Consider the following 21,472-nt stretch of genomic DNA (forward strand, 5'->3'; position numbering starts at 1 on the left):
TGAACCAGACACCGGTATCACACAGCAACCTAAGAGTTTCACTTCGGTAGCCGAGGTTCTGCTGTAACTCTAAGCAAACAAAACACACACACACACAAACACACACACACACACACACACGCACGCACACACACCAACAACAACCCAAACTCAGCACCACAGTGCGACTTTGCAGTCAGACATTAAGCTCACCTACAGCTGGAGTCATGCTGATACACACCACATCCATGGTGAAGCAATGAGTGCTTGTGCACTTTCTCTCTCTCACACACACACACACACACACACACACACACACGGCTTTGTTTGGAGCAGATAATTCACACACTGGACTGATAGAAGCAGGTGAGGGAACTTGAAGGTTGATACTGTAGATCACTCTCCCCCAGTGTGTGTGTGTGTGTGTGTGTGTGTGTGTGTGTGTGTGTGGAAAAGGAAACCAATTAAAAAGCGTAAATATGGCATGTATGTGCAAAGGCTGTAACCCCCCCCCCACACACACACACACAAACTCTCTCTCTTTCACACACACACACACACACACACACACACACACCTGTTTCCCCATATCTAAATATTCCAGTTAAATTTATTTATTGATTTAATTCCGTAGGTCTGTGTAATTTCCATCAGGATCAGTAACCCCTCCCCCCCACCTTTCTCTCTGTATAAAGTGTTTGTCTCTCTCTGACCCCTTCTGTATGTAAACCCTCTCAGTGTGTGTGTGTGTGTGTGTGTGTGGGGGTCGAGGTGTAGTACAATAACAAACTCATATAATAATAATAATAATAATAATAATAATAATAAAATCATATAATAATAATAATAAGAAGAAGAAGAAGAATAAACTAATATAATAATAATAATAATAATAAACTCATATAATAATAATAATAATAATAATAATAATAAACTGCAGTGCGCTCTCTCTCTAAGCGCGGGAAATTTTGGGTTAGAGTTATAGAGATAAGAGAGACCCCCCACAGCACACACACACACACACACCCGGGGTCTATCTAAGAGCGCGAACTGCGTAAAGCCGCTCGTGAGGTCACTTACCTGCGCGAGGAGCATCCGATACATCCGGTCCGCGCGCGCTGCACAGGTGAGGAGTCAGTCCGCCCGCGCGCTCCGGCTTTATCACCGCGCGGCACCGACAGAGAGAGAGAGAGAGAGAGAGTGTAAGAGAGAGTGTGTGTGTATGTGTGTGTGTGTGTGTGAGAGAGACAGAGAGAATGAGAGAGAGAGTGTAAAAGAGAGTGTGTGTGTGTATGCGTGTGTGTGTGTGTGTGTGTGTGTGAGAGAGAGAGAGAGAGGTCAGTAGAGAGCCGTTCTTCCTCCTCCTCTGTCTGTCAGTAATGTCTATAGAAATGAAAGAAAGTCTTTTGTCTCTTCCAATCATATCTTTCCGTTTCATACACTGGAGGAGCAGAAACCAGTCTCAGAAACACTAAACACGTCCGTCACACAGTCTGAGTGCAGATCAATCCCTGCTGTCCGTTATCACCCAGATGAGGATGGGTTCCCTGTTGAGTCTGGTTCCTCTCAAGGTTTCTTCTTATTACCATCTCAGGGAGTTTTTCCCTCAGCACTGTCGTCCTCGGCTTGTTCATCAGAGACGATCTGACCATTTTGATTCATACACACTCACATTCCATACAAATTTAAATAATTCTTTTGACTGTGTAAAGCTGCTTTGCGACAATGACAATTGTTAAAAGCGCTATATAAATAAATTTAATTAATAATTTTTTTAAAAGTCTGTCTCTCCAGCCGGACTTCACAGAATCACACAAAACTGTCTGGACAGACGTTACTGAATCTCCTGCAGTCCTTAGATCTGAAGTTTAATCTGCACCATCAGTGAAATCTAAATGTGGAGTAAAAGTGATGTTATGAACAGTTATGTGTGGGATTTAATAATCTACTGTAAAATAATCTACTAATGCGCTACTGTCTCAATGTAAACAAACACCTGCACCAATAGATATTAATTGGAAAAGATAAAGTAAATATTTTGACTGAGATTAGTTCATATTTTCACTTTGGCTGAAATAACAGCGCTGAAGTGGTATAAGTACTGAGTGGTTTTAAGACAAAACTTAATTTTTATCCGATCTACTTTTTCCATTTCTCACCAAAGAAGGACAACTTAGTGTAAACAAGGCGTAAGATACTCAACCTACAGAATGGGATTTCTTTGTATTAATAAATTAGACAGAGAGTTCTGCTGTACAGAGAGACACACAGACAGACATGTATAGTGCAACATGAAAAAAATTTACTTGAGATTTTTGCAAATTTATAAAAAATAAAATAAAATTGAGAAAGCACATGTACATAAGTATTCACACCCTTTGCCATGAAGCTCAAAATTGAGCTCCGGCGCATCCTGTTTCCCCTGATCATCCTGTTTCCCCTGATCATCCTTGAGATGTTTCTGCAGCTTAATTGAAGTCCACCTGTGATAAATTCAGTTGATTGGACATGATTTGGAAAGGCACACACCTATCTACAGTATATAAGGTCCCACAGTTGACAGTTCATGTCAGAGCACAAACCAAGCATAAAAAAGTGATGCGCTGTGAATACTTTCCGAATGCACTGTACGTGGGCTTCACCCTGAAATAATAAAAATATCACTGATTACATTAAAACGTATCAGATTATTTTTAGCTTGAACCTTTTAACTATTTCTACTTCAATAACTCTTTAGCCGTCAATGACGCGTAATATCGCTATTCAACATATACCATATAAAGACCACCTTCACTAAAATCTTCATACACACAAAACCCAAGATTTTCCCAAATTAAAAGAGTGTAAAAATGAGAATATTTTTTAGGAGAAATCCCACTGATGTCACTGTAGAGTGTGTGTCAGAGTATGGGAGACTGAGAGACAGTGAGACATAATGCACACTTTGAATATCCCTAACCATAACGAGTCCGAATTTAACATCATTACTGTTCAGATACTGATAGTTTTGTTGCTGTTGTTAATATTGTTTACATATTGTTTTTCTTTCATATTTAATATTTTTATAAGGTTTATACTGTATATGTTATAAATGTTATTCATGATGTCATTTACCGTCTGTAGTTGCTTTGGCAACAATGTATTTTTGTTCTTTCAACATTCATGCAATAAAGCACTTCACTGAGGGATAGAGAAAGAGATAGAGAGAGATAGAGAGAGAGAGAGAGAGAGAGACAGACAGAAAGAGAAAGACAAAGTGAGAGAGAGAGACAGACAGAGAGAGTGAGACAGACTGATGATGTTGTTACAGGAAACTATTCCCTGTTTATCTGATGGTTCTGGACCGGATGCCACAATTGTGCCACACACACACACACCTACACACACACACACACACACACACACACACAAACACTTTTTCTCTCTCTTTCTATTTTGTCATACAGAATTTTACAATTTATTTCTAATGACTGCATGCTTTGTATTGTGTGTGTGTGTGTGTGTGTGTGTGTGTGTGTGTGTGTGTGTGTGTGGGTTGTGAGAACAAATTTTGAGGATGCAGATAAACATACTGCATCACTTCCTGCCTAAGACTTAGAATCTGTGTTTGTAATCTTAGAGCCGTGAGATCCGTGTGTGTGTGTGTGTGTGTGTGTGTGTGTGTGTGTGTGTGTGTGTGTGTGTGTGTGTGTAAGTATGTGTGCATGTGTGCACGGTAATTCTAATTAGGAACAACATTTACATTTACATTTAGGCATTTGGCAGATGCTCTTATCCAGAGTGACTTACAAAGGGGCTTAAGTTCCCGTCACTGGGTAGATCCTCACACTGGGTTATTAGGTTACTAACTTAGTAACACTGCTGGGGAGGTTTTTTGGGGGGTTGGGGTAGCGGAGAGAATAGACCAAGTACTAAAGAAATAGATATGTCTTTAGTCATGGTTTAAAGATTGCAAGTGACTCGGCTGTACGGACATCTAGAGGAAGATCATTCCACTACCTACTGTACTGTAGCTGCCAGAACAGAAACGAGTCTTCTGATTGGAAGATGTGCAGTCTTCCAATCAGACCAACAAGCGCATTAAAGCTGCGGTCAGTGATCTTAAACTCCACCTTAAACTTTGTTTTTTGAAAAGCTTTCACTGATTTGCTTCCTTTAAAAAAAAAAAAATACAGACCACTGATGGAGGTTTGTGCAGCAGCCTTTGTTTGTTTGTTTGTTTGTTTGTAATTTTTGTATTACATGCTCTGTTTTTATGTTATAATATTATTATTATTATTATTATTTTGTGCTGCTGTTTTTAACTGAGGTCTGACTTTGCACTAGCTAACACAATATCACACCATTTTGGGATAGCATTTAATTTCATTGTACTTATACAATGTCAATAAAGTAAATCTTTTACCTTGGATTGTAAATCTTAGTTTGATTTTCATTCTCTCTCACCCATTTTTCAAAACGTTGTTTCAGTGTCTGAAGCTATAAATTCCCAGAATGCCCCTTTGAGGAAGTGAATGTTCTTAAGCAATCAGAACGCAGGAACCAGAAACATCCCTGTCCTCGACCTTATCAAGCATCTCTCAACAATTTTCGATTTCTGTTTATCCCCGCCCATATTTCTTTATAAAAATTAAAAAAATCTATGTAAGAGCATTAAATCATAATGACATCTTTGATATTTTGCTATTAAAACTAAAGCTAAAGTACTCTTGACCTTTGAAGCATTAAATGCCACAGTACCTGAGTAAACGCCTAGTTTCTTTCTTGATCTGCTACCAAGAAAAAGTCTAGGCTGAAGACCTGAAGACCTATTATTTAGCCAAGATTTTTTGTAAATAGATTTGCCTTGGGTAAAGGAGCAGATACAGGACAGTTTCATTTAATATTCATGACAAAGCTTTGGGCTGCATTGAGACAAACAGGTTTTCATGGTGTCCTCTGACTGAAATTGCTTAAACAGTTTTTGGATTGAAATCACCATGAACGGTTTTGTACCCAGTTGCATCAGAGTTATAGAAGGGACTGACTATCTGGTTTCAGCCAAATGAGGAAGGATTCCCTTCGGAGTCTAGTTCCTCTAAAGGGTTCTTTCTCCGGTCATCTTAGGGAGTTCTCTCATTAGGGACAAAGTGATGAATTTATAAATCTATCTTTTTTTTTTAAGTTTATGTTTAAAGAAAATTCCTGTAAAATTGTTTTATAAGAATGCTCACTGTTAAAAGCACTATACAAATTAAATTTTAATAGAATTAAATGTTGCTGTACTGTACGTCCCTCATCAGGCTAAGGTGATGTTCAATTCTTTTTGTAAGTCGCTCTGGATAAAATCGTCTGCCAAATCCCTAAATGTAAATGTAATTGTTCTTGGTGATGTTATTGTGGTGCTCCATTTTCCCCACCTGTCATAGCCTTCACCATGTTCCCTGATTCATCTACTGTGGTCGTGTTTTTTGTGCCACTTTCTTAACCAGGATCTTTTAACAGTGAAATCCTGACCATGTTCTGTTAGCTTAGCAACTTGTAAAATAAGTTTTCACGTTATGTGCACAGTCACATGTCTCAATACAACTGATACAACCAGGTTGGCTACATGTTCATTCATAACATACTGTGCATATTTTTTTTCTAAAAACCTTTTTGTTTTCTTTGTATGTTTGCTTGTTTTTCTTTTAAATAATTCTTTAAGGTATATTATATTAATGTATATAATATACTGATATATTAACATAAGCGCAGAAAAACTAATCATCTTAATTTCATTTGTACACCACACCAATGTGACGTTTTAACAGCGATATGTAGAATTTTGATACTGAAGAAGCTCTTCATTAACACGGGCATGTAGTTTACTATCAGACTAAGTAGTATTCTGTTTATTCTGCTTAAAATCAGAAGACTGACTGAGAGAGAGAGAGAGAGAGAGAGAGAGAGAGAGAGCTACAGCAGTGAGCTTGTGACCTTTGACCCTTATCTTCATGTTTTTGTCTTGACTCCTCTTTCTGGGAAGAATGAAGTCTATATTTAAGCACTTGGTTAGTTTATGTGGCAAATTAAAAACATCTGCTGTGTGTGTGTGTGTGTGTGTGTGTTTTACTGAAGAATGCATGTGCACATACACACAAACACACACGCAGAGTTATATGCAAATTTTTTCATTAATTAATTAATTTATTTATCTATTAATTAATTAATTTATTTATTTATTACTCAAACATAGGTGATTCATCTAACCAGTTAATTGCCAGGTTTAGTGGGTTGGTCTCATGTCACAGCTTTGCGTCATGATTTGTTCTGATTAGAGATTCACTGTGGAGAATTAATTCACATCGTTGCCTTACTGTAATACAGTCTGTTAACGCTGCCATCCAGCTGAGTTTCATTCATGAATTGAAACACAGTGAGGAAGTGAACTGAAGTGACTGGAGGACTGAATCCCTGAGGAATGGAGTGACATGCAACCGCTGGTGTGTGTGAACATGACTAATTTACATCAACCAGAGGACATAAAACATAAATTCAGTTAAATTTTTTAATCATATTCAATTATTATTATTTTTTTAGCTTTAAAGCTACCTGAATATAATTGTAGATATTTATTAAACTTCTCTAGCACAGCATGAAAGAGAAACCTAAAGGGTCTCAAAGGGAACCTGGTTGACACCGTAGTAGGAGTATAAATCATTTCTCATCAATAACTGGTCAAGCAGTGAGTTCTCTCTGTGTGTGTTAGAAAAATCTTCATTATAAGGGATATTATAATATAATCTTTATAATCAGGGATATTTATTTAATTTATTGGCGGTTTAGATTTAAACCCAGAATATTCTGGTAAAGTTATTCGCTGTAAAATGCATGAGTCAGTTTGTGTCACCAAAATGTCGTTGTAATCAATATATATTTCAACAGTATCTGAGGTCCTGCTCCTGTAGCTATCTGAGTTCTTTTTAAGCATTTAAAGCTAAAGAACCTCTTTACATCAGGTGTGAATTATCAGGTATTAAGTCCTGTGTGGTACGCTCCACACCATTTAGTGTGTGTGTGTGTGTGTGTGTGTGTTAGTAAATCTCTAGAGTTTTTCTGTGAGTTTTCTCACAGTAAGACAGTAATAAACTCCAGCTGGATAAAGGAAACCTCTCTCTCTCTCTCTCTCTCTCTCTCTCTCTCTGTAGTCATAAAAGACACAAATGAATAAAATAAAAATAAACAATAATTGAATTAAACAAATATATTGCATAAATGTATTTTCTATTCATTTAAAATATAAACCACTTCTTCAGTAAGGTTATGCTTTTCTTCACTGTGTCCTCAGGATGGACAGATGGAGACATCTAGAGGTCAGGAGGAAGTACTGCAGAAACTTATTCTTCAGGAACCTCTAGATGATTAAATGAATTTTATTTATTCGTGGAAATCTGCAAAGCAGGTAATAATTAATTAATTGTAAATAAATAATATGAGGTTTTGTTTTTTCCCCGCATGTTTTTAGTTTTTGGTTAAAAATCAGGTGTTTGATGTGACATTTACTAAAATGTAGGATTAGCAATGCTAACGTTTGATGTAAGTGATTAGCATTTAATTATGGGGGATGGAGGGGGGGTGAATATTTATGATAAAAGTTACAGTACAGTACTCCTGCCTATAATAGCAGTTTTTCCTCACCTGTCCTGTTTTTGTGTGTTTTTGAAAAAGTTCAGGTGAGTTTAAATGCATCATTCACACATTAGCATTTGGTTGCTAACTCTGTTTACTGGCTAGTTGCTCCTCTGTATCGTGGTCCTGTGTGATGGTCTGATGAACTTCCTGTATGCCAAGTTATACTCTGTAAAGCTGAGTACACAGCACCCACGTGTTTTATATTTTAAATAAGTATTATACAGGATAATGTAGTGGGACAACATGAGGGGACGCCTTATGCTTCTTTTAGAGACCACAAACTGGCTGTTCGGGTATCTCCCAGTTCTTTTCAGCAGAAGACTGCACTAATGATGCAGAGATGCGTCCATGAGCCGTGAGAAAAGTGTCTGAAGAGGAAAAGCTTGAAATCAAATTCATCACACATCATACTGGCAGAGAAGGGCTGGCCTTTCTGAGCAAATAAATCCAATTATTGGGCTTGTAATTGTCTCCTTCATTAACGAAAAACACAAATTAATTGAAATAATTTCATAACACCCAAGCATTCCTTATTTTTTAAGTGCTCTTAAAAAATTTTCAGTTTAAATTTTTTCAACATAGGAGCACTGAACCACTTTTCCGGTAACATCTTTTCCACAGCGCGGGACACATAGTCTTCCCAGACGGCTGTTTGAGAAATGGGAGGCTTCTCATTGTATCATTTGGAGTTAAAAGATCTGTTGCAGCTGAGACACATTAATCACAGCAGTAATTATTTAACCAACCAGTTTTAAGTGTTTGCTTATTTAAATGCAAACAGAAATTTCAGTTTGGCTAAAAATCTGTGTTTTTATTTATCATTTATTTATAATCTGTTTATTCAAGTAGAATCTATTTATTCTCTAAAACCCTAGAGACGGTCGCATGTGGAAATCCCAGTAGATCAGCAGTTTTAAAAGAACAGACAACCATGCCATGGTTAAAATCACTTAAATCACATTTCTTCCCCATTTTGATGCTCATTTGAACTTTAGCAGATTGTATTTTGACCAGGTCAATATGAAAAAAAGGATTTATTTATTTATTTGTTTGTTTGTTCATTCATTTTTGTTATTTGTTTTCACTAAAACAAATTACTTGTACAGTAAAACCTAGGATTGCGAGTTTTTCGCAAGACAAGCAAAGATTTTTAATAAATTTTGACTTGGAAAACGAACAAGTCTTGGTTTACGATTACCGAATATCATGTATCACTTGTTTTGACGATGAGCGTCACTTGATCACAACCGAACCAACAGTTTTTCTCTCTCTTGTGCTGCAGAATTGTGGGTAATGGTCTCCCCTGCTGGGTCTTAGTGCTTGTCTCTTACTGGTACAATCAACATCCGTGCACGTGTGCACTGTTTACTATAAATTTGTGACCACCTGTGTAAGACATATTTTATTTTGTGTCTATATGCGCGTGTCATTGGACACCGTGCTACACACAGACCCCTCCTACTTTCGCCTTCACAGATACACACACACACACAGTCTCTTTCTCTCTGCTCTACACAGAAACACTGCTCTGTCGCAATTATTTTTAAAGGTAAAGTGCAGGTTAATTTGTTGAATTTTTACTTAATATTTTGTGTTAATTAATTATTTTTATGTATTTATTTTTTTGGCCTGTGGAACGAATAATAATTAGTTTCTATTATTTCTTATGGGAAAATGAAATTTGGTTTATGAGTGTTTTGGAATATAAGCCCGCTTCCGGAACGAATTATGCAAACGTACTCCGCAGTAGGGTTGGGTACCGAAAACCGGTGCAAATACGGCACTGGTACCTATATAACCGGTATGTACCGGACCGAAACAGAACACGAATTTCGGTGCCACTTAAATGCCTGAACTGTCGATTAAAATATTTGTTTTCTGGATTTATATATTTTTGTAGATTAATAGTTTATTAAATGAAATTAAAAAATTTAAAGTACGAATTATCAGGAAATGAGAGGCCATCCGAGACGCGCGTGAATGCAGCAACCAACGTTACACTTGCTCTGACGGCAGCAGGCGGTCTACCGCTATCTTAGCTTGTTAAATTAAACTTTCGTTAAAATGCCTAAAACTAAACAGTCGAAAGTGTGGCCATATTTCACAAGAAAGAATTCTTTCTTTCTGGATCTCGGGACAGATCCTGGAACGGACTCAACAAGAGTCCCAGCGCCGGAGCAAGCTTCAGCTCCGTGTGTCGTCAGCCGCGAGGCGAGCTGCAGCTGCGCCCTTCCTTCCTACAATGATGCCGTCGAACCGCAAATAGTGCTAGCCGCTGACATCGTGGGCTGGTCCCCGGTGGAAACCACGGTCAAAATAGCACTCTCGCTAGAAGACGAAGCGCTGCGGGCGCTGGAAGACCTCAGGGCCGATGAGCGAAAAGACTGGTCAAAGCTTCGAGAGTCGCTCCACTTCCGGTTCGGCGCGGGTTACCGTAAAGAGGCAGCGTCCGAGGAACTGGCAATAAGTCAGGAAAGGTGTCGTATTTTGCCAGAAAAGGCAAATATGCTCAAATTTCTGCAAAAGAATTGCTAAAATTTTAAGTAATAAAAATTTATTCATGGAGTCATCCACCATCATTTTGTGGCTTTTGTAAAGTATCGGTTGAGGCACGTTTCGGCACCGGTACCATTTTAAAAGTATCGATTTGGCACCGGTATCGGGAAAAAAAAAAACGATACCCAACCCTACTCCGCAGTAAAGCTCTTTCTGATCCTGAATCACAGGAAATTAAGAAGGTTTCACTTTTGGGTTGAGTTCCTCTTAAAATTTCTGAACAGTCACTGTTCTTTCACCGATTTCTTTCTCCTAGTCACTGTTTCATCCTTGCCATCACCACTGTCATGCTCATCAGTTATATATGTAAAAATGTAATCAGACGTTTTACGTGTCTGTTGTTAAAGATAGGTGACTGTCATTAAGCCTCTCCATTTGTAAATAATCCTCCTTAATGCTGATCGGTCGGTTTTCCAATGATGGCGTTAGGAGACGACCTTATAACCCCAGATTGATGATCAGTAACTGTCACTTCTCTAAGATCATAGCTGATGTCATATACAGCATAAATTATAAACTTTATTTTTTCTTTTCAATTTATATTTTAAAATCATAAAACTAATTTGTAATTCAATATCATACTAATATGTATACTTTATGAAAACTTAAATCAAATTCTAAATCTTTCACAAATATTACAGCATCACACTACATAACATCCTGCAATAGAAGTCTTTATCTGTGTATGTTAACATTCACTCCGTCCTGTACAGTAGCTTATGAACTAAATTTATAAACAGTATAACCAGTGTTTATAACATACTTACACATACTTTATAAAAATAAAGTTAATAACTATATTTTAAATTCAGTGTCTCAAAAGTAAAGTCGTCATCCTTCCATGCGGGTTTCAACGGTGCATGCGCACTCCATCTGAAAATCAAAATAAATAAATACAATAAGATACTATAAATGCGCGGATTATAAAAGTGTTAACAGACTAAACATCATAAAAAATTAATGATTTTCAGCTTATTAATGGTTTATTAAAATAAAAATGTAAAAGATGAATGAATTTAATTACAAATATAGCTCTGCATATGAAAAGATTTAATTATTTAAATTAAATAATAAAAAAGCAACAATAATTTTTAAAAAACTTTAAGAAAATGAAAGTGTGTTCTGACCCCAGTGGTTATCTGGAGCCACGTTCTCATAGATGGGGTACATTGGGCTCTCCTGCTCACTGCGTAACTTTCTGGCACGAAGAACATCACGTACACAATGGTGCAGGTATATGTACTGACTCTGATAGCACACACACACACACACAGTGTAAAACTCTGCAGAGGCAAGCACTTCACACAAACCAGATGAGAAACGTGTAAATAAAAAGCGATCAAGGTCAGAGGTCGTAACCCACCTCGGTCTGCACCATATGTGAGCGATGCAGCCTCAGGTCAAACACTGCGCCATAAATGTCCACTGTGTCTTTAGTGTTTAACTGCTGCAGAACCCGGTCCAGAACAATAAAGGTTCCAGTTCGGCCCACTCCAGCACTGACACACACACACACACACACACAAAGAACAGAAAAATATTATATTTCGAAACAGGGTCTTAGGTGAAACAGGAGCAATAATCAGAACTACAGGTAGACAATAGAACCAAAAACAGAGGAACAGAAGGAGAACCAGAACTGTGTGTGTGTGTACCTGCAGTGAATGATGGAAGGTCCAGAGCCCGGGGTTCTGTTAATGTAATCTCTCACAGTGCGAACAAATTGCACCAGAGACTGAGTGCTTTCAGGAACGCCGTGATCCGGCCACACGGTGTAGTGAAACTGACGCACTGTTCTACAGTAATTCAGCTGATCCTCCTGCACACACACACACACACACACACACACACACAGTCACACAGTCACACGTAGACATCCTCAGACCACTAACACATAACATAAACACACCAACAATCAGTTTGAAGAAGTTACAGGCCTCATTGATTGAGAGAGAATCTGGATCTATTTGCAGCGTTTATTAATACAAAGACTGGTTGCAAGAGATTGGACAGGATTCATTTTAGAAAAAAAAAGACTGTTTTACACCACTGTACAGTTCAAAGAAAAAAAATGATTCAGTTCAATTAAACTTAATTACAAATGTACAGTAAACATGAGAAACAGCACATCATTCATCACAGTGTGAGGAATTACAGCGCTGTTATTCTACACATCCTAAACTTCCTGCCTGTCAGACCACAGATTCTGTTCCACATCACAACACAGCACTGACAATTAAATTTAGACTTAGATTTAGACTTTAGACATAGATTGTCTTATCCATCCTGTACAGGCGTTTAAATGAGTGACTGAGAAAACCTGTAATAGAACTGATCATTCTATTTTTCTAGATATAGGTAAACTTTAGATTGTGAGCATAATTCATTCCGGAACCATGTTTGTATATTAAAGCACTTGTATATCAAAGCAAATTTCCCCATGAGAAATAATGAAAACACTCTAAGACAAAATAGCATCCAGGGTTGGTCTCGTGATTTAAAGGCACAGAGACATTTCACTGTGAGATTCCTTTTCTTAGGCGCGGTAACGGTTTTTGGCCACATGATGGCAGTGTTGGGAAAGGGGACAGATTTAGTCAAGTGGATTGGTAGCTTTATATTATATATTTGTGTCAAAGGCATATAAGACTTTGTTGGTCCTCGACTTACAAACAAATCAGACTTATGAAGGGGCTCCTGGAATGGAACTCGTTCATAAGTAGAGGACAACCTGTATTTGATTTTGCGCTACAGTGTTTGCTACACCTACATCGGTCAAATGCTGAAATCCTATATTGTTGGTACCTTGTATAATAAAGATTAAAGCAGAACATTTTTTTGCAAAGCTCCCCAGTTATGATTAAAGTTCATTAGATGTCCTGAATTAATGTTACTTACAGTGCAGATCTTGAACTCCCGGATGGTCCATTCTGGTAGAACCGACTCAGACTGCATCCGTACAATCAGATCTCCATAATACAGTGGGTCCTGATCAAATGGCCAGTAGTGATCACATTTCACCTAAACGCGCAAACACATACACACAAACACATGTTAAAGTAAAATTGACACTTTGGATAAAATTTGCAAAATCATATATGAAAAATAAATAAATGAACAGAAATAAATAATACTCAATATAGAAAAAATGAAATCTAAAAATTTAGAAATTCTTATTATACTGTTGGTGTTTTTTTATTTTTTTGCTGTGTTATCGTAAAAACACTTAATAATAGTAGAACGTAAAAGTTCTGTCAGAGATGTTCTCATTACCCGTCCCTTCTCCACACACTGCGTCACCATGACAATGTTGTGAACGTTCTGCTCCCAAACCATTTTCCAGAAATCATCTTTAGTGCCAGGAAGCGGTCCCTGTGTGGCGATGTACTCACGCCTGAAGTTATTTCCCTTTAACACAAACAGCATACATGCAGATGTCACAACACACTGCAAATCACAACACACATACATTATCTCACGCACACACATACACACACAGACACACCACAATACACACTCACAGGAATGTAGCTGGCATTGATGTAATCCGAACTCGGGTCATCGTCCACACAGGACAGCTTCACTCGCGTTGAATCATCTGGGCAACAACACCAAGATTATTTTTATTATTATTATTATTATTAGGAATAAACACACTCCTGATGGCGCTATAACCAGATTAATCTCAGATGATTCAATTTACATGGTAGGATGTTGTTGTAGCGATTTTTTCCTCGGTTCTCCGGCAGTAACGCAGTGTCCAGAGGCTGGTTCCGACCCACTTCCTTCAGATTCTGCAGAGCACAGAGCAGCGGGAATAAATTCTCATGTATTCATCCAGTCACATTATCTGATTAAACGTGGATTATATGAGCAGTGAGCTGTGAGAATGACCTCATATTCCTGAGACAGCAGGTAGTTGGAGTCTGCCTGCAGTTTACTCAGATGAACCTCGAAGTTCAGGATGTTAATCGGACTGCAGATCAAAAAAACATTCTAAAGGTTAAAGAGCATTTTAAAATGTGTCATTGTGCCAATCATGCACAGAGATTCGACAGGCTGAGATTAAACACACCCTGTGATTACACACACATTGAGATTAGACTCACTAAGATAAAACACACACAGGAATTAGACACAAACTGAGATTGGACACTTACACACTGAGATTAGACAAACTGGAATTAGACAAACAGAGATTACACTGACTGAGATTAAGCACATACTGAGATTAGAAACATTGATTAGACACACTGAGATTAGACACAATAAAATTAAACACACTGAGATTAGACACACTGAGATTAGACACACTGAGATGAGACATACTGTGATGAGGCACAGTGAGATTGTCTGTCGACATTTTTAATATCGTTATTATATTATTAATGTGTGTGCCCACCTTGAGATGCATCGATTTCTGAAAATCAGAACAAAAGTCGATTAAATGTGGACAATCATATATAAATCGTGTGTGTGTGTGTGTGTGTTACATTAAAAAGTATGTTTATACCCTCTGATTCTTGAAACTGATGATGTTCTTTCTCTCCTTACACTCATCCGTACCATCGGCTCATGTACACTACACACACACACACACACAAACACACACACATACACACACAGAAACATGTTTTAATAATCCAACAGTTCTGATATATACTATGTGCCGTGTATAATGTGATATCAGATTTAAAGACTCCATAATGGTGTAGCCCCGCCCACGACAGGTGCACCAGTACTGACTCACACTTTGCGTGTTTTGTGTCTGCAGATGAGGATGATGATGATCCCCACCACTGAGACGATGAGGAAGAGTCCAGCACTTACTCCTTCAATCACACCCACTAGAGGCTCTGCAGGATTACGCACACACACACACACACACACAGTACAACAGGACTAACATGAGAAATGATAGCTGTATAATAATTGTGTGCGCGTATATGTGTGTGTGTGTGTGTATACCTCGTTCAGTGACTAAAGGATGTGAGAGGAAGGTGTCTCTAAACAGGGGAGGTGACAGCTGTGTGAATGCTCGCACACTTATCCTGAGAGAGAGAGAGATTAACTGTAACTGACAAATCTGCAGTCCATGTGTCTGATAGTAACTGTGTGGGTGTGTGTGTGTGTGTGTGAGAGAGCTAACCTGTAGGCAGTGCTGGGTTTCAGAGGGCCGTCGCAGTAGACGCTGTGCTCTGTGTCCATGCCGAGTGTGTTTGTGGGTGTGTTTTCACACTCCCCCCCGAGAGCACCCATTCCTGAGCCCAGTGTGATGTTGAAAGTGTGTGTGGAGTCGTCGAGTCCATCGTCACACCTGATGGGGAAATATCTGGTCTGATAGATCTTCACTGAAGCGTTATTGATGTAATCCCTATACGAGGCCAGCGGGTGGCGCTGTTCTGGCTGAACATTATCACTCTCTACAAACAAATACACACACAGAAATAGTTCTTATCATTCCGACAGCGCGAGTTTGTGAGTGACAGCTGCTGCTCTGTGGGTGAACTGACCCTCGGACTCAACGACGATGATGCTGATGAACCGCACGGCCCCGTGAGCATCACTGAACCAGCTGCAGTTTAAACGGAAGAAGATGGAGGACTTGGTGATGTGGGCGGTGCTCTTACTGACCCGGATGGACATTGGGGGCATTGGGGGGCCTACACACACACACACACACACACACACACACACAGAGATGTTATCGTCCACTTAAAACACACACCAGAAATAATATTTTAGTACTTTACAGTGTGTATTAGATTAGAGTGTGTATATAAGGGTGTGTTTCAAATAAGAGTGTGTATGTAAGGGTATATATCAGATTAGAGTGTGTATGTGAGGGGGGAAAACTTTTCAAGATGGGTGGTGTCTACCCATTCAAGAGGGTCATGTGACACATCAAACTTATTGGGAATTTCACAAGAAAAACAATGGTGCGCTTGGTTTTAACGTAACTTCATTCTTTCATGAGTTATTTACAAGTTTCTGACCACTTATAAAGCGGTTATTAGCAGTTTGCTAACTGTAGCATGGGAGATGGTTGGTCTCGTAGGGTGTCTTGCATTGAAATCTGCTGCAATGACCCGGTTACTGCGTTCACCAGACATCAACACACAATTTCTATCCGCGCCTCACGTGTCATTAGTATGTAAACTGCTAATTTTACACTTTATAAGTGTCCAGAAACTTGTAAATAACTCATGAAAGGATAAAGTTTCTTGTTTGATGTGTCACATGACTCTCTTCCTATTGAAAAAACTAAAGTTGGATCCAAAATGGCCGACTTTAAAATGGCCACCACCCATCTTGAAAAGTTTACCCACTTTACATATACTAATGTGCCACAAACAGGAAGTTATTATCACCAACCATTCCAATTTTATTAAGGTGTATCCATATAAATGGCACAGCCCGTATTGCAGCAGAGTGCATATATACTTCAAAGACGTGTGGTGTGCCAGAGTGCGTATATAAGAGGGTGTATCGCACCAGAGCGTGTATATAAGAGTGTTGTAAAACTAGATTAACTCATTAACACTTTCAACATCACCATCTGTTACACTTCTCTCCTTCATCTTACTGCATTATGGTTTTCATGCCACCCCAGACTTCCCTCGGCTTCTTTTGCACTTTTCCTTCCGCTTAATGTGCTTGAGGTATGCGCTTTTTTCATCTTTAAATTCCTTCTATTTCAGGTTAAGGAGATGCTTGACGTCATCAGTGATCCAGGGCTTTGTTATCAGTGGAGCATGTGTGTGTGTGTTTGTGTGTGTGTGCTCACGGTCAATCATGGTGATGGTGCTGTCCTCGGCTGCTTCACTGCTCACGTTGGCAGAGATGACTCTGATGGAGATCCTGTAGTGTTTGTGAGGTTCGAGGTTTGCGAAGTAGTACCCAGTGGTGTTCCCCGGCATTCGGCTGGACATCACCAACACACCCGAGTCATAATGGAAACAGTTCACCTGGTACGAGTCAAACTCTGACTGTGGAGCGCCCCATGAGCAGCAGACCGCCATCGAGTTTGAGGGCCGACAGTGAAGATTTGGGATCGGCTCAGGCTCTGGCACACACACAAACACACACATAGACACACACACATAGATTCTTAATTTTCAACGTACGCACAGTTCATTACTTACACAGAGATTTTTGCACACACACACACACATTATTACACTGACTGGTGCGGATGAGTGTTTGGTTGTGCTGGCTGAACGTAGCGTGTCCTCCTTTGCTGCTAATGGTGCGGAGCCGGAGTGTGTAGAGTCGTCCCGGGTACAGGCCGTTCAGCTGGCGGCAGTGTGAGGAAGTGTTCTGGTGCGGGTCAGTCACAGAGAGGGCGTCGTCCGGAGACCACGTCAGATCAAAGTCATCATAGTCTGAGCCATCTGGCCCCGCCCATGTTACCTCCACAAAGGTGTTGTTTACGACCCTATAAGAGAACGATGATGGAGGCTTTGGAGCTGTATGAGGAGAGAAGGACACATCATGTACACGTTTACATACATTTACATACATCTGTCTGTCTGTGTATGTGTCTGTCCTGCTGTTTATCCATAGCCCTCCTTCTTTCTGTCTATCCATATGTCCATCTGTCTCTTGTCTCAATATCTCTCTCTCTCTCTAGATATTTATGTCCTCACCGGTCCTGGCGTGGATGGCAGTCGTGTTGGAGAGGTAAGCGCTGTGTGTCGTGATGTTAGTAATGTAGAGGCGTCCTGGTATGAGATCAAGGAACTTCAGCTGTGTGTTGTTAGCGCTCAGCTTCTCCTCGACAAGCTTGGATTGATTGGCGTGATGCAGGGTGACCGTGTATCCACTCACTTCACCTTCCGCGGGTTTCCAGCTTACAAACAGAGTGTCTGTCTCGTTTCTGCTCTCCACAGACACTGAGGACACCGCCGCTGGCACTGCACACGCACACACACACACACACACACAGTGACAAGTAAATATAAAAGCACTGAAAGTTCGAGCTTCCAATGAATGGAATGGGTATAATGCAAGTTTCTGTGTGTGAGACAGAAAGAGATACCTGTGCGTGCATAAATGGTGTTATTGTTGCTGAGATTTGCACTCTTCGTCATAACTGTAGCTCTGTACTCCGTTCCAGGTATAAGAGGAGAGAAGGAGCAGCTCCTTATGTTCGATCCTTTGCAGTGGACCTTCGGTAAAGAGGTGTTACCTCCAATTAGGGAAACCACAAGGCTCTCGAAATCCCCCTCAGGTCGAGACCAGCCCAGAGACAGCGATGAGGATGAGCGGCTCAGGACGGACAGATCGGTGACGGCCGCAGGGACTGTAGAACACACCGCCAACACCAACAGCCTTAATCACACACTGCATCAGACTTTTAATCGCTATGACAGAAATTAAACCTCTGCTAGCTACAGTGGCGTAAGAGCTCCAGTGTAAAACTATATCAGACTTCACACCCAGCATTTTATTTGTGCTGCTGTGAGGCATCACTTTAAACAACCATGACAACTGGCACTACTACTAACGATCATAGTAATGTAAACGACTCACGTGTGCGTGTGTTTGTGACGGCCACTCTGCTCTGTATCCCGCCGCTCAGCGTGTGTATGAGGATGAGGTACTTCTTGCCGGGCGTGAGCTGTGTGAACTCGTGCTGCAGCGAGACAGGTGGCAGTGTGACGTTCCTCAATAGCATCCCTCTCTCATCCTGCAGTAACACCCCGAATCCGTCACACACACCTCGCCCCGCACTCCACCTCACACACACACTGCTGAGACTCACATCACTGTCCACATGCACAGACTCCACTGGGGAAGGCACTGCGATGCAGAGAGAGAGAGAGAGGGAGAGAAGTAAATAATAATATTGTTTTTGTGTATTGAATAGTGGTCGCGCGGCAAAATAGTGGTTAGCACTGACGCCTTGCACCTCCAGGGTCTGGGTTTGATTCCAGCCTTGGGTCTTGCATGTTCTCCCTGAGCTTGGTAGTTTTCCTCTGGGTTGTCTGGTTTCTTCCCACAATCCAAAGACATGCAGATTAGGATAATTGGCATTCTTAAATTGCCCATAGTGTGTGAATGAGCTTGTGTTTTTGTGCCCTGCGATGGATTGGGCCCCCGTCCAGGTCCCAGACACCACAGCACCTACTTCCCCATCATAATTACTCATGTGTTTAATAAGTACAGAAGCATTTAATGGTCAAATGAGACAATCTGGCGGCACGGTGGTGTAGTGGTTAGCTCTGTCGCTTGCACCTTCAGGGTCCGGTTCCATTCCCAGCCAAGCTCAATTCCCATCTCTATGTGCATTGGGTTTGCATGTTATCCCCGTGCCTACTGGGTTTCCTCCCCGATTCCATCCAAAGATATGCAGATTAGGCTAATTGGCGTTCCCAAAGTGCCCATAGTGTGTGAATGAGTGTGTGACTATGTGTATGTGTGTGCCCTGCGATGGATTGGCATCCTGTCCTCGTGCCCTAAGTCTCCTGGGATAGGCTCCAGGCCTCCCGTGACCTTAAATACAGGTTAAAGTGCTATAGACAATGAGTGAGTGTGTAATGAGACAGCCTACGTGATGTACCTGTGCGAGCTGTAACAGTGTTGTTGTTGTGTAAATTCCCGCTAATAGACTGCACCCGGATGTTGTATTGTTCTCCAGGCTGTAACGAGTTGAAGGTGATGTCATGGATGTGTTTGGGGATGGGGCGTGTCTCCATTACTCCAGCTGGGCCAATCAGAAAAACGCAGTAACTGTCCACATCGCCCTGAGATGGAGTCCAGTTTACACGCAGCCCTGAGGTCTCCTCTACATTACTGACGTGGATGTTCTTTACTTTACTCGGGACTGTGAAGAGGAAACACACACACACACACACACCAGTCTATAACACTTCTTTAGCTATAAAAATCGAGATATAATGTCATGAAAAAATACAGCGAGGCAGAGAGACAGATGGTGGGATAGAGAGAAAGTGACAGACAGAGGGAAAGAGAGTCACAGACACTGGTAGAGACATTACCTGTCCTCCCTTCAATGAAGCATGTACTGAGATTTGGACCGCTGAAGGTGGACACGGTGATCTTATAGAGGCGTCCGGGCGTGAGCAGTGAGAGCACGTGCTGCGTTGTACTGCTGCTCAGAGTCACCGGATGAAACACCTTTATATCATTAAACACGATCTGAACCTCATAATGATCCACATCACCTACAGCTGGCACCCAGCCCACGCCCAGCTTCTCTGTCCCCTGGGACAACAACGTCAGGTTACGCACACCACCGGGGACTGAAAGAGAGAAAAAAGATAGAAAGACTTTCATTCTTCTTTATGGTCCACTGTTTTTATGTCAGTTTTTATGATGGACTGTAAAGCAATCTTCTAGCTTGGCTAAGAGGAATACTTTCATTGCAAATGGTAAAAGAGCGGCTCTGGGAGCATGAGGAATCTTTTTCACACATGGATTAGAGACCACAGAGTCCAGACTTTAAACCAGATTAAGAATCTTTGGGTTGTGCTTAGGAAAGGCTTTACACAGCGGTCTGACTCTCTCATCATCAATTAATGCGACTCTGGACTGAAATAAGTTTTGTGACGTTGCATAAACGTATCTAAATGATGCCACCGCCTTAACGGCGGAATAATGAAATATTAGAATATTAGACTGTCTGACTTTTTTTTTTTGTCCGGGCAGTGTGTAACAATTATAGAAGGGATTAATTTATGGTCTCATGATCGAGTGTCAACTAAATGAGGACGGCTTTCCATTTAAACCTGGTTCCTCTTAAGGTTTCGTCCTCATGTTGTCTCAGGAGTCACCTCCAGCTGCTTGTAAGGGACAAACTCATAAAGCTACAAACATTTTTTTTATTTAAATTTATTTCAGTTAATTTATATACATTTTTATATTTCTGTAAGGCTGCTTTGCGCCAGCGCCTACTGTGTGTGTGTGTGTGTGTGTGTGTGTGTGTGTGTGTGTGTGTGTGTGTGTGTTTGTGCGCTTTACTAACGTGTTCTCCCGTGAGTGGACACACTGGCCTCGTACTTGCCACTCCAGGTGGTGATGATGACCGTGTACAGGCGTCCCGGTACGAGGTCAGTAAACACACACTCGTCCTGGGTGTGTGTAACTGTGGTGTTGTGTCGGATCATATTGTTGTGTTTAACAACAATCTGGTAGAAGTCGAAATCTCCTGTTGGACGTCGCCAGTACACCTTCAGAGAGTCATCACGCGCCATGTGTGTGACAGATGGAGTGAGCACAGGAGATGGCTCTGACACACACAGACAAACAAAAATAGTTT

At 40.5% G+C, this 21,472-nt stretch overlaps 2 protein-coding genes across 5 annotated transcripts in view; both read right to left on the reverse strand.

Annotated features, from left to right (window-relative positions):
- Positions 1-4,438, reverse strand: part of LOC128531649 (anoctamin-1) — a 47,870-nt gene extending 43,432 nt beyond the window's left edge. The window contains exons 1-2 of the mRNA XM_053505693.1: positions 4,385-4,438; positions 1,060-1,135 (exon numbers count right to left, since the gene is read on the reverse strand). The gene's annotated coding sequence lies outside the window, so the exon portion shown is untranslated. The remainder of the gene's footprint in view (positions 1-1,059; positions 1,136-4,384) is intronic.
- A 5,866-nt stretch (positions 4,439-10,304) lies between these two features.
- LOC128531512 (receptor-type tyrosine-protein phosphatase beta-like) overlaps positions 10,305-21,472 on the reverse strand; it is a 59,919-nt gene continuing 48,751 nt past the window's right edge. For 2 of the 4 annotated variants that reach the window (XM_053505414.1, XM_053505412.1), the window contains 23 exons: positions 21,179-21,442; positions 20,193-20,456; positions 19,754-20,017; positions 18,724-18,993; positions 18,230-18,493; positions 17,838-18,104; positions 17,376-17,657; positions 16,976-17,254; positions 15,702-15,851; positions 15,338-15,611; positions 15,157-15,239; positions 14,939-15,044; positions 14,702-14,770; positions 14,591-14,608; positions 14,083-14,164; positions 13,892-13,982; positions 13,710-13,786; positions 13,462-13,596; positions 13,087-13,209; positions 11,844-12,007; positions 11,552-11,687; positions 11,316-11,436; positions 10,305-11,061 (listed from right to left, as the gene is read on the reverse strand). In XM_053505414.1, coding sequence (XP_053361389.1) covers positions 11,039-11,061; positions 11,316-11,436; positions 11,552-11,687; positions 11,844-12,007; positions 13,087-13,209; positions 13,462-13,596; positions 13,710-13,786; positions 13,892-13,982; positions 14,083-14,164; positions 14,591-14,608; positions 14,702-14,770; positions 14,939-15,044; positions 15,157-15,239; positions 15,338-15,611; positions 15,702-15,851; positions 16,976-17,254; positions 17,376-17,657; positions 17,838-18,104; positions 18,230-18,493; positions 18,724-18,993; positions 19,754-20,017; positions 20,193-20,456; positions 21,179-21,442 — 3,806 coding nt within the window. In that variant the 3' untranslated portion in view covers positions 10,305-11,038. The remainder of the gene's footprint in view (positions 11,062-11,315; positions 11,437-11,551; positions 11,688-11,843; positions 12,008-13,086; positions 13,210-13,461; positions 13,597-13,709; positions 13,787-13,891; positions 13,983-14,082; positions 14,165-14,590; positions 14,609-14,701; positions 14,771-14,938; positions 15,045-15,156; positions 15,240-15,337; positions 15,612-15,701; positions 15,852-16,975; positions 17,255-17,375; positions 17,658-17,837; positions 18,105-18,229; positions 18,494-18,723; positions 18,994-19,753; positions 20,018-20,192; positions 20,457-21,178; positions 21,443-21,472) is intronic. The other 2 variants (XM_053505413.1, XM_053505415.1) reach the window with 2 other exon arrangements.

Source organism: Clarias gariepinus, chromosome 10 (genome assembly GCF_024256425.1).
Source record: "Clarias gariepinus isolate MV-2021 ecotype Netherlands chromosome 10, CGAR_prim_01v2, whole genome shotgun sequence".
NCBI classification, from domain to species: domain Eukaryota; kingdom Metazoa; phylum Chordata; class Actinopteri; order Siluriformes; family Clariidae; genus Clarias; species Clarias gariepinus.